The 13,050-nt window shown below is 41.9% G+C and overlaps 1 protein-coding gene across 1 annotated transcript in view; it reads right to left on the bottom strand.

Annotated features, from left to right (window-relative positions):
* Positions 1-13,050, bottom strand: part of LOC311270927 (protocadherin-15-like) — a 256,820-nt gene that overhangs the window by 60,261 nt on the left and 183,509 nt on the right. Inside the window, exons 21-25 of the mRNA XM_084376191.1 lie at positions 12,615-12,920; positions 10,317-10,547; positions 7,335-7,451; positions 3,314-3,454; positions 1,004-1,116 (exon numbers count right to left, since the gene is read on the bottom strand). Of these exons, the coding sequence (XP_084232317.1) occupies positions 1,004-1,116; positions 3,314-3,454; positions 7,335-7,451; positions 10,317-10,547; positions 12,615-12,920 (908 nt within the window). The remainder of the gene's footprint in view (positions 1-1,003; positions 1,117-3,313; positions 3,455-7,334; positions 7,452-10,316; positions 10,548-12,614; positions 12,921-13,050) is intronic.

The raw sequence follows: 13,050 nt of genomic DNA, 5'->3' as shown, positions 1-13,050 counted from the left end.
TAAAGGCATAGCAAATTCTGTTAGAGAAGATAGTCTGCCAAGACTCCCTACTTTGACTGACATACAAGCTAGTGAATCAATCCACTTAAAACAAGCTTTACTTTAAGCTCCCAGACTCTGCATTGTGCCAGGCAACTTTGCCATCAGACCTTAAAGCTTCACAGTCTGGCTGGGATCACATCTCCGCTGCAGACAGGTACCCACTGCAGCACAACATAACACAAGGCAACTGTTAATGCTACTTTTTCAAAGCAGCTTCAACTGGAGTGTTAATAATCCATGTTTATTTTCAATTATAAATGAATTCTCGGTCTCCTCCTGAGTGGAGGAGTAGCATCAGTACAGACAGGCTCCACCCAACAGAGCCGTGTATCGTGTGTGTGCAGCAGAAAGTCATCTCAGAGCACTATAGATTATGTTCCCTCGCCCTGCATCTCTCTCTGCCAGTTTGCCATCTAAACATTTAATCTTGTCAAAAGAGACTCTTAATAAACTCAGAGGGAAGCCCTGCTTTGCCCTCACAGAGAAACAAATGTGGTTTATAGCAGTGATGATCTGCAGCATCTACCCTGAAGCTCTAATGCATATTTACACTCAAAGCTTATTAATCAGTCATGCAGGGAAAAAAGAGCATGACAAAGATGGAGACACAGAATCAAAACCGGGGCCATTCTGCTGAGTGCTGAGAGCACAATAATGTGCAGTTAGCTATCGTCATAGCAAGATAATAAATGCATGAGGAGTAGTGACTTCACGGCTATTTGCAGCAGTTCAAGGTAGAATGTGTAATTCACCGAGTGATTAAACATTAATCAAGTATTACAGGAGCTGAATGGAAGATGTGACCACAGTTGTAAAAGTGTGTTGAGGTGTTCTTAAGACACCGTGTCCACTTCCTGCAGTCTTTTTCACCGTCTCATCCTGTCTGGCGCTATGCTGCGCTTTGATGTGTGAATTTACAGGCAGAGGCAGTTGCATCAACAGTTGTGTCAAAGAGATGTACCTGTACTCCTCCTGGGTGAAGATTGGTATACGCGAAGGCTGGAGGACAGTGATCTCCACCAAAGTGCTGTTAGTTTTCACCGGCTCCCCATCATCATAGGCTATCAGAAACAACTGCAACGGGCGAGAGAACACACACATAAGCAACACACAAATGTAAGCACGAAAGTATTACATTCTGTTTTTTTGTTTTTTTTACCATACTACTACTCACTACACAAATAATTCCCTTTCTGAGGTTGCCAGGCATCTTTTTGTAGACGTGTTCGGCATCCTAATAAAGACAGACTGGCAAAATAGGATCTGGCGAGCAGCCTGCAAAGCTCCCACAGAGCGAGTATGAATGTATTGATCTACATTCATAGACTGTGGAGAATGGGGCCTGGGGAAGGCGGGGGGGAGTGGGGCGGCAGGAGGGAGGATAGACAGAAAGAGAATAAACACAGGCGAATGTTTAAAGAAACAGAGAAAGGAAAACAAAGGAGAAAAGAAGACAGAGGTACACAGACGACATGGGAGGGTAAGCAATGAATCCCCATTAGGAGCTAATATCATAACACACCTGGTCCACCGTTCACAACTACAGATGTGCCTATGTAAGGTCACCTGAAGTTGGTAAAAAAAATATGTGAGCCCCTGGGAGGGCAGCTGTTTAATCAATGAGAAAACTCAATATCACCGGCTGCAGACACAAGAGAAGCAATGACATGATCACTGAGACTATTCAGGAAACAAAGTAATAATGCTCGAAAAATGTTCTTTAATTTTAAAAAGTCTATATGCACAAATACGACCTCCTGATCTTCACTTCAGCATTGCACTAAAACATGCGAAGCAGAGCGGTTAACATAACTATGACAAGTAGATAGTGTCTCTGGCCAATGCCATCATCATTACAGTATTAACATGTCAAATAAGTATTTTGAATACACCCTCACTTTTATTAAAGAAGTTTAACATTTGTCTTTTTAAAATAAAATCTAGGTAAATGAATTCCTTCTTCATCAGTATTGCAGAGTGCTGAAGTCATTCTGGCATTACCTGATTGGCATCAGTCGTTTCATTCTCTGACTCATTCACAGCTGTCTGGCTATCAGCTGACTACTAATGTCCAAAAATCAAGTCATGTCAAGTAGAACTTCAATGGTCCCCAGAGGGGCAGCTGGTTGTGAAGCAGCCCAAACAGTAAAAACAACCAATATCAAAAACCACACAAGCCAATTAAATACAGAATATAATAAGAATCACAGAGGAGGCCATATAATTAAAGAAAAGTCATATTACTACTACATACTATGACTACCATTACTTGAATAATAACCATGCAGGTGTAAATTATCCACCAACAGTCCAGCTGCCTCTCTATGTCCTCTATTTCTGCTATTTATAATTAGAACTAATAATTCATGTCCATGTATGTGTTTATTAAGGAGGGATTAGCTTGGATTCCCTGAGAGCTCTTTCAGAAAGCTCTCAGGGCATCAGAGCTGCCAAATATAAAGCCCTGTCCACATGTACAAGTATTTGTTTTTTTAAGATCCATTTTGGCATTTCATACATGTTGATGGGTTTTTAGGTCATTGAAAAAGGGACCAGAAACTCGATATTGAGTGTTTATGTCCGATGGGCAGAAATGGAGAGTTTTTGTAAATGATGATGCAGACACCCACGTTTGTTTTCTGATTGGACGATATCAGTATATGTTGCATTATTTGCAAATGTGAACTCAGATTTTGTGTTCTGATATAGTGGAGTATTTGAGCTTGTACACTGATGTAAGGGATGTTATATTGTCTATATTAGAGAAACACCAACATACATTGAAATACAATGATGGAAAAGATGAACACAGCTGTATACCATGTTGTTGTTGTTCTGTGAAAATGGCATTATCCAGGAGGATTCAGAGAGGAGCTGTCACGTTTCACTGCCTCATCTTGTTTGTCCTGTTTTATGTAAAAACTGCCTTGGTAATGGCCCTCAGTAAAATTAATTTGGTCACAGTATTTTCTGTAACCCAGCAACCAACACGAGAGTTGACAATCTGCTTCCTGTTAACACCAGAACTTACATGGCCAGTGTATGTGCGTTTACATGTGTGTAAGTATCGATGGTATTGTATCTGAAATGGTGCTAAAACGCTCATCTGCATGGTGACCTTATTGTTTTAAAATCAGGACAATTCCTGGACTGACCCTGAGTATCCCTGACTGAATCAAAGAATAACGTTAATATCTTGAGAGCCACACACTACCATTACAAGCAGCGGCAGCTTATCACTGCTATTGTCTCCATAATCACAGCCACTCACCTTAAAGGTGACACTGGGCTCTTCATTCAGGTTGACCTTAGTGATAACTCTTCCAGTTTCCTCCTCAACATCAAAGATACTTCCACTGTACGGTGACCTGTCCAGGTCCACTCGGAAACGGACAAAACTGGCCGGAGTACCCTGGAGGAAGGAGATAGAAGAACATGAACAACATCAATCCTACAACAGAAGACAGAGAGAGACAGAGAGAACAGCAATGGTGTTTGCTTAGGAAGATAACTGTTTCATTTTGTCATCATGCTGAAGTGGTTTATGTAAGAAATGGTTGTTCTTCTTTCTGTGTGTCTCACTCTGCTAATCAGACAGTCTAATAAAAAACTCACTGTCATTCATTGATTCAGGCCTCTTCCCTTTCATTTGAATAAAAAACTTCTCCATTAACTCACCCCTCTATTCTCCAGAGAAACACACTTCCATTCATTAGTGAGAGCCTGGACTTTAATATGACCCTTTGATTAAGATTAATCACGCTTCCTGATTACTAATCATCTCTATAGCTTATCTTATTCCAGTTTCATCCCTCTGGACCTCAAATTCAGTCTGATTTTTAATAAGCTTTTTTTGAAGCTGTGCTCCCTTGCCTGAACTGATTTTGGCTCCCCAAGGACCGGTTAAAAACCTGGGGCGAGAGAGAGGTAAATCCTGTAGTAGCAGCGGCTCCCTCAGGAGGCTTACTCACACAAATGTGTCTTTAAGAGGTTACAAAACTATCGGAGTGAATTCACTTAGGGGATTTCAGAAAAAAAGGGCCTCATCTCTAAAAGCTCTTCAAATTGTTTTTCGAACATGTAATGGAAAAGATGTCGGGATGGGATCATTAATAAAAAAACACCTGCCAGAGAAAAATCTAATACTGAAGCTTCAGTAGTGAGACCTTCACAGTGACAGCAAGTGCTTTGCTTAAGGCTACACATACAGTGCAGGCAACTTAGTAACTGCATCCAGCCCCCAGTTCTTCTTCCCACTTGTATCATTAGTTTGCCTTTTGACACCTATACAGTATTTCTAACTTAGTTCTAGAATACCAGGGCCATGAAAAAACAATGCAGTAAGAGGAATAATAAGAAAATTTTTCTCATCACATTAACCTTTTTTTGAATTTCAAAGTGATTGATGTTTCTAGAGAGGGCAGAGAAACCTCCACTTGGCACATTTTCACAACACCTTTCCTTGTCTGGCATTCTACTGTGAACACAAAGTACTTTGGCATCGAATTAATTCTTTCTTATTGCAACCTAGAGCCAAATATAAAACAAAGATTATGCTCAAATGTACTTAATGTTGTGCTTGTATTTCTTTTATAAGAACGCAATTCTCCTTAGGATGAAATAGCCAGTTCATGAATTAAAGAACGAGCTCAGAAGCACTGATGATGCTTCACAGACACACGCAACACAACGGCAAGGCTCGAGCAGCTGAGAGTGTAACACAGCAGAGCCAACATGTTAATTCAACTTGATGTGGTGAGCCTGTGCAATGATTAGTGCTCGAATAGTAAACTTTCTGTGCAGTGGTGAACACTTTATTTTTCAGTCACAAATGAAAGACTTTATGACATCTTCATACTGGAACATCTGTCTCCATGGTGAACTTTTCTCTCATTCAGGGTGATATTAACACTGACGTTATGGGTTTGAGTGGCAGTCATGAAAACCATTAGTATCACTTCTTCCAAGGTCGATAGTCGTTATGCCTGATTTTCCACAAAATAAGAGTAGGAGCAGTAATACTGTTTACACCATTATAACCATCAGACAAAAGAGGCACGGCTCATGACTACGAGTGAGAGAGCCTCTCTTCCTGTCTTTCTTTCTTTGTGTGTGCAGGTGTTTATTAGCCCCTGTAATAGAGAGAAAGTATGTGTGTGTGCACACGTGTATGTGTTTTTTTTTTTGTTGTTTTTCTTTTAGCAAGCACTTGACTAAGCTCTATTCCATCAGAGGTGTCTATGACAGGCATCCTGTCAATAAAATGCTTTGAGCTCCAGAATCCAGGTCAATAAGAGACTGGGTTAGTCAGCTCCTGTTAGGAAATCTAATCCCTCTGTCTGTCAGACTCCCCCGTCTCACTCACTGCCTTTGTACTCATGGTAACTGCTGATTTCCTTCCTATACAAGCACTGCTGGATGTTTTCTACTGTACAAGATTTCTCCATAAGAATGGTGCATCTTGCATGACGGGTAGAAACACAAGTTCATATTAAAATGAAAGTTTTAGAGCTGTACAGGCAGCAAAGCAGAGTGGGAAAAGCAGGAGGAGGCAGAGTCTCCCTCTGAGAGGAGAAGTGAGACGTACAGCAGTCATTGGGGCACTCTGGAGATGTTTTACCACCCACAGCTGGGACTGACAGGCATCCATATCACTCAGCGTTTATGTGCTGCAGAGAGTACACAAGCTCACCCAGTCCTGGTGAGACCCCTAACCAGCAGGAGAGACACTAAATAACAAGCATCAAGTCCAGTCATACAGGACTTGCTGAAACACATTCAGAGCTGCAGGCTCCGAGTCCAAGGCAGTGAAATCACCGGGGGAATACTATTCCCTTTTTTTCCACATGGAAAATTTTAAAATAAAGGACTTGATGTGTCACATGAGAAAGGGTGGTTTGGTAGAGTCTCCAAAAAGAGCAGGGACAAAAAAAACTTGGTACCATAAACAGAGAGGATGTGAGCAAGTAGAGTGCTGACTCACTCACCAAGTGCAATAAAATATTAAGGTGAGTGGAACTGCCAATAAAAGAGGTTCAGCCGAGGTGAGACGCGAAACTAAACATTCTCAAGACTATCTCAAAAGGTGCAATTTATAAGATATTCTAGTTTAAAACAAAATAAAATGATCAACAGTATGTGGAAGCTAACAGTTTTGATGCTATGTCAAAAGCAGATATGCACTTATGTTAGCACGCTAACCAGCTAGACCCGGCCCATCCTGTCTCATAATACCATTTTGAACCTCAAGGGGTCATAATCTGATAGTTTCGTCCCTGTACTTTCAACTGGGTGATGTATGTGAGCGGCAATTTCGCTATGTTGTTCCCAGAGAACGAATCTGTAAATCGCCTCCATACTGTATCCCCAGTCTCAGAAGCTGTGTCTGGTCCCAATATGATGTCCAGCCATGTTCAATTCTGAGCCCAGATGACCTGAGATTTCAGTCTGGGCAGACTCCAGTCTGATAATAGGCCGACTAACTGCATGGCTTACTAAGCTAACAAGCTTATAGCAGCTAGTAGCTTTAGCTAATGACAGCTACAGCAAAGTAGTACAGGGAGCAGCAGTTGGCAGTTACTCTGGTGATACGCTGCCCCCTATTTCTTTGGAGCAACCTTCAACAGGTCGCCAATCTTTACACACAGCACCTTTAAATATACATGTCATGCTACTGACAGACTCAATGAATACTGAGAAAAATCATGTGATGCTTTCCCACCCCACAAAAAAAGTTTTCCGTTGCTCCTGTGTTGCCTCCTCTTAGTCATACATTTTCTCGTCACAATTTCTCTCTGCATTGTGTAAATTTGTTCCTTGGTTTGCAGATTCTCCCCTCAAAAAAAAAAGGAAAGAAAAAGAGAAAAATCTTCACAGCTCCAGTCCCAGGAGAACCTGCGCAGATATAGTGAGGTGGAAGGAAGGAGTCTGAGGAAACATATCTCCGTCAGAGGCAACTGGTGCATGACTCACACAAGTGAAGATGCTAAACAAGACACCCTGACAATAAATACACAAGCCACTGTAGCTCTAATGAGAGCGTCTGAGCTTTGAAAACATCTTTAAAAATGCATCGTGTCAAATGCTACGGTTGAAATTGGCTGATGTTCTGAGAGCAACATCTAGCGAGGAGGTAAAAAATCATCAAGCAAGGCTTTTATCTCTGCTACCTTTATTAAAGACATAGATAAAGTCAACATGCTCCTCGTGCTTTGAAGTTTATCCACCAATGTTGTACACACTGCATATTTTAACGACAAATTTGAAGAGGGACATGTGTTTCTGATACTCACTGGAGGGTCTTGGTCCTCAGCAAAAACAGTCGTGATGACGGTTCCTTTCTCGGCATTGGGTGCCACCATGCCCTTATACAGGTCTTGGGTAAACACGGGGGAAAAGTCGTTCATGTCCTGAAAACAAAGAGATATCATAAATGTAGACGTATCAGTTATGTATTGGTGATATACTGGCTTCAATGCATTCTACTGCTGATGCTGTCTGCGTGCTGAAATAGTCCTGTTTCATAGTAGCAGTGCAGATTCTGCAGCTGCTGCTTTGTTTGATTCAGCTAACACTTTAAGAAACTGTCTGTGGATTCAGGCACATTTTCCCACTGCATTAATTATCCATGCCCCAGGCTTTGTCTGTGCACTTTAAGAACATCAGAGATGAATGTGATCACATGTAAACATTTACTGTAATCACACTACAGATGTAAGAAGTCCATTCATATTCTAAATCACAGTGCTTTGAAGTATAACACACAGAAAATCTGAACATACAAAGAACATACACATTACTTTCTGTAAATTGACATAAGCCATGTGTTAACTTATCAGTAATTAAACACGCCAATTAATTAACTCGTGACGGGATTATAAGACTGCTGATGCTGCTGTGAAAGACATTTTTCATGATTAATGTATTTTTCTTTGTGTCTGGTTTATCTTCTCTGATAAACATAAACATTCCACTCTACAGTACCTGAGTGATGGAGGAAGGTGAGCTTATAGTCACTGCCAAATAAGACTGGATGGGAACAGAAAGCCAATTGCTTTGAACAGCTACAAGCAATATACATGTAATAATTGTGAAGATAATTGTCCATGAGTTCCTCTCCTCTTAAAAATATGTTTTTCGTCTTGTTGTTGAAGGCTGTTTTCCCATTCATCGCTGAAAGTGTAAATTGTTAAGTGTTAAAGAGGTTACAGGTGTGGTGTGAAAAACTTGAAGCCAGTGAACATATGCATACACACATACACAGAATGGATTTTTACACTGAAGTAGGAGACATTTTGTGCAGCAGTTAAACTTTGAAATTAATAAAAATGTATATATATACATATATTCTGGAATATTTAATGAGGGAGAAGGAGTATGTGGTTGAATGTCTTATACTTTTTTTTGTCAGAGAATTTGTCATGGATGCCTTAACACACGTGTAGGGGAGAGACTCTCACTCTGACCTAAATACAGCTTCCAGTGTGACTTTTCCAGCTGGGACTTTGGAAAACTGGTGTTTAGCTATAAGTGTCTAATTACTTAAATTAAACAATAACCATGCAGACATGAAACCACACAAAGATGACTTCCTGCTACATCAAATTGTATCAGAGGGCTGACAGGTTAATCAAATGATATGGTATATGACAAATAAATAACAATAATCCTAATGCTGGTGCTTAGAACTACACAGTAACTGCCTCATTTCTCAGTTTTGGGGATGAAACCGTTTTGTTGGGATTCACTGATATCGTGCTCCTGATGCCTCCCACTGCCTTTAATCACCTCCTCCCTGTAAATAATGCACAGCTGAGCTCTACCACTTTATGGGCCTGCGAAGAAATGAAATCTTGTTAACCGTGCAACCCCCGCTTTGCTTTGTGAGAATGCAAACTCAGTAAGCCCTTCACATATCTCTCAGGAATAGCTTAACTCTGTAGTGTAACTGCTGGAGCCTGATCTTCCTTTCTCTTGACTTCTCTCTTTACTTTCCACTGTTTTGACTGAGCCATGGGCAACAGTATGTGTTCTATAAACTCAGTGGTGGAGGGCAGCCTCACTTTGATCTATACATGGGTTTAGTGTTTCCTAGCAGAAAATCTATGATCCAGTTCTTACTTCCAACAAGCCTTATCCTCGTGCCTCAAGTTGCAAAAACACATTAGTGTTTTGCTTGAAACATGCATGTGCAATGTGTGCACACACACACATACAGTTCTGCTTCTCTATCCATGCACATAGACATGCAGACAAACACACACACACACAGGGTATCTGGAGTACAAGAATAGAAGAAGAAGTTGGAGAGACTCATCCAGGACAGTCAATCCATCACTGCAAGGCATCAGACGAAAGAGACAACAACAAAACAATACAAGGGGAAATCAAACAAGAGCAACCTCAAATAGCCCTCTGGAGGTGTAATATGAAAAAGGAATCAGTTCCATATCTAGTCCCCGAGAAGCCAGCGTGAATCCATTAGGCTCATTCTAATTCATGTCTGCCTTTTCAAATAACAGACGTTAGTTTGATATCAGTGGTAGCGGGATGCTTTATCCTATCAAACACAGTTCCTGGACGAAAGCATGAATACTGCAACAAAGCACGTCCTTATCGGAGGACATACTCACCCTACAGGTTGCCGGAGCATGCGGCGAGCCTGCTTGAATAAGCTTACGCGCCTCCTCCCATTCAGCGTAATACATAGACAGCTTAATTCTGTCGACTTTGAGACAGTCACTAGGGGTGGACTGTATTCATACTGTGGATGCGGAGATTTTGAGGCACAGAATTACTCACAGAGCAAGAACACACACCTATTAACGCACACAAACACACACGCACATGAATATCACAACACAAGGCGTCTAATCCTTTCGTTGGGATTCAGCTGTTAATCTCTTGAAAGGTTGTAACATAATTGCTGTCACAAAGCTAATGAGTCATTCAGATCTGGGACAGCACAGTGCGCAGACAGAAACACCTATCCATCAAAGTGTCTTTGTCCTGCTGATGCAAAGAGGACAAGCAGGTCAAGAGACCAACATGTGCTTTACAAAAGCAGCTGCTGCACAACATTGAATTTCATATCACAAAAGCAACGCAGGTGCACTACCGTACAATAAGTCCCTCATCTATTATTGTAAAACCCTGCTAATGACTCACCACATATTTGCTGCTAGTGTTGCAGCTCCTGAGGGACAATGAGGATAGATGGAAAGAGAAAAGACCACTGAGAGGTTGAGACGGACTGACTGTCCGGGGGCTCTTACCGTGATGCGGACCGTGACGGTAGCTTGCCCCGGGGGCATAATGCCTCCTTGGTCGACGGCTTCCACCTGTAAAGTGTAAGAGGCCCCCATGCCCATAGCTGCCAGGTTCTCAAAGTCCAGGGTCTGCAGCACAGCCAACTCCCCGGTGAGAGGGTTCAGAGAAAACAGCTGTCTGGCCGATTCAGTCTTGATCCGATACGTGACATTGGAAAAGAGATCCGAGTCCACCGCCTATGAGAAGGACAAGGAGAAGGTTGTACAGCTAAAATAATAACAGAACAATAAAGACAGCAGAGGACATGTGCTGAAGCAGAAAGAGGAAGAGGCACATATATTTTCAAAATTAAACATATGCAGAGATATGAGCATTGTGGCTGCAGACAATGAATATTAATGTTTCTATTTTAATTCTGCGTTTCAATGCTGCAGGGGTTACTGACATCAATCATTTATAGGTTCTGATTAAATTAAACCACCAAGGAAAGCTTAAGTTGGTCCTCAATGCATAAAGCACAACTCTTTTGCTCAACAGCCTTTGCAGTAAGCGATGATAAAATACATATTATGGATGCTGAAACACACACAAACACTCCTGGGATAACGATTGATTCACAACTGGGTTCATGCATTTACATACACACAACCTCACAAGCACTTGACCTCCATTACAAATGTCAGCCTCAGATTCCACTTTGTCATCAAATTAGAGTGTATTTGCAGCTTTGAGTCAGTAAAAGCGCTATAGAAATGCAAGTCCATTTACCATGCCTCTGGTTGCAGTGGGAACTCTAAACATCCAATCCAATTGAAAAAAAACAAAAACGGTGCTGCTTTGAATATAGCCTTAATGTGCTCAGTCATAAGGTTAACGTTATATGGCAAAGTGAAATTATGATCAATAAGAGTGACATGACAGCTGACAGTTGCATAAGAGACGGGGACGTTAATGTTACGTTATTCATTTACTTCCAGGCCAGCAATGCATTTCACTGAGCACGACTGTCCCCCCTCCCCTCTCCCCTGCTGGCCTGCACTACTGTTAAGCTAGGTTAGCCTAACTTTACCTTGCTAACATAACAAACCGATAAGCATGACCGACACAACGAAGCACATCGTGACTCATGGACAAGTGGGTTGAATTGAAACTTGTGGAGTCAATGTTTATTTCACAAACTAGTTATAAACTAACCGTGGAGGCAAACTCTGCTCAGCTCAGCTCAGCTCAGCTCCGGTCCCCACCGTAGCAGACAGTATGGTAAGTGTGACTGAGAGATTCGCCTGAGTAAAGATGGAGTCGGAGCGCACTCAACTAGATAAAGAGCGCAAGGACATAATTTCTAAGGTAAACCAAGTCATATTCCCTGAACTTTAATAGGAAAAATACAAGTAAAACATGAAAAGGGGTGAAAATTAGCATGTCCACCTAGATGGTGTGTGCCGATCAGATCTGGAGTCAATAAACACCCATGACGACTAGTCAGTTGACGCAGGAGTGAATGCAGACTGTAGTCATTTACATTTAAGACAAAAGCCGTTACACGTGACAAAAGATGTTAGCAGAAGTACTTTCACAGTTTCAAGCCACCCAACTCAGTCACTTCCTTTTCTCAGTCTATCTCACTTTTGCTCTTGGTGGTGTTTTTTCTGGTGTTCTGCCAGCCACCTCTGTTCGTTTCAGGTTGAGCTGACGTTGTCTGGGAGATTAATGGTGTCACAGTGCCACTGTCACTCACAGCCCTCACCCACAACCCCTCACCTCCCTGCTTCTCACCTTCCCCACTTGCTTTCCCCCTCTGTGGGAACTGTCACTCACAATATGCCAGCAATAACTCGCCCATCCACTCTGGGGTTTGCCCTGCATGGTTTCCTTATACTTCACTTCAGTGCAGACACACGCGTGGATGTGTGACGGCATTGAATCTACCCAAAGACAGATTCCACAAAGTTGAAAAGTTTTTCATTGCATTAATGTTTGTCACGACCACTAAAGCCCGATTAAAACTTCAAACATCTAGCGTTAAGTCTAATTCTGTAAGAGCTGCCATGAGAAAAACATTTTTCTTTCTGCTGTGAATATAGCGCCGTGTACGTTTCTGACTGTATAAATGTTTCCGTCTGGAAGCATTTGACAGTTTAAAAACTAAATTGCCTGCACTTGAAGTTAAAAGATGCTAAAAGCCTGTTGCTACAACTCTTGTGTCAAGTACCCCTGCTGCATTATAAAAAGGGAGGTGGGACACATACAGAGATGGAGAGAGGGAGAAAACAACCAATAAACACATGCATATAAGTACTTACGCTTAGCTTTAGGACCAGAGTTCCCACGGGGCTGTTCTCAGGTACGTTCACCAAGTAAGTTTCCTGGGAGAAGACCGGGCTGTTGTCATCGATATCCGTCACCTGGACTGAGAGGGTCAACATGGTCCGTCGTGGATCCACTGCCCCATCTGATGCCTCTACCACCAGGTCATATTGGCTCCTTCGCTCCCGGTCAAGAGGCACTCTTGTGTAGATGCTGCCGTTAGCACTGATTATAAACAAGTCAGGATGATTTACAATCCGGTAGCGGACCTCACCATTCGCCCCTGCATCTGGATCTGTGGCCTGTGGAGACAGAAAATAATCTCCATTAGGGGAATATTAATACAATCTTCGTTTCCCTTTCTTTCATGTGCAATAATATCTGGGCAGTCCGCCCATCTTCATTAACTCCCCCCCAAGGCTTTTGTTTGGC

The sequence above is a fragment of the Pagrus pagrus genome (assembly GCF_965226575.1).
Source record: "Pagrus pagrus genome assembly, chromosome: 15".
Lineage (NCBI taxonomy): Eukaryota > Metazoa > Chordata > Actinopteri > Spariformes > Sparidae > Pagrus > Pagrus pagrus.
Note: the sequence above shows the minus strand (reverse complement) of the source record. Positions and strands in the feature narration are given on the sequence as shown.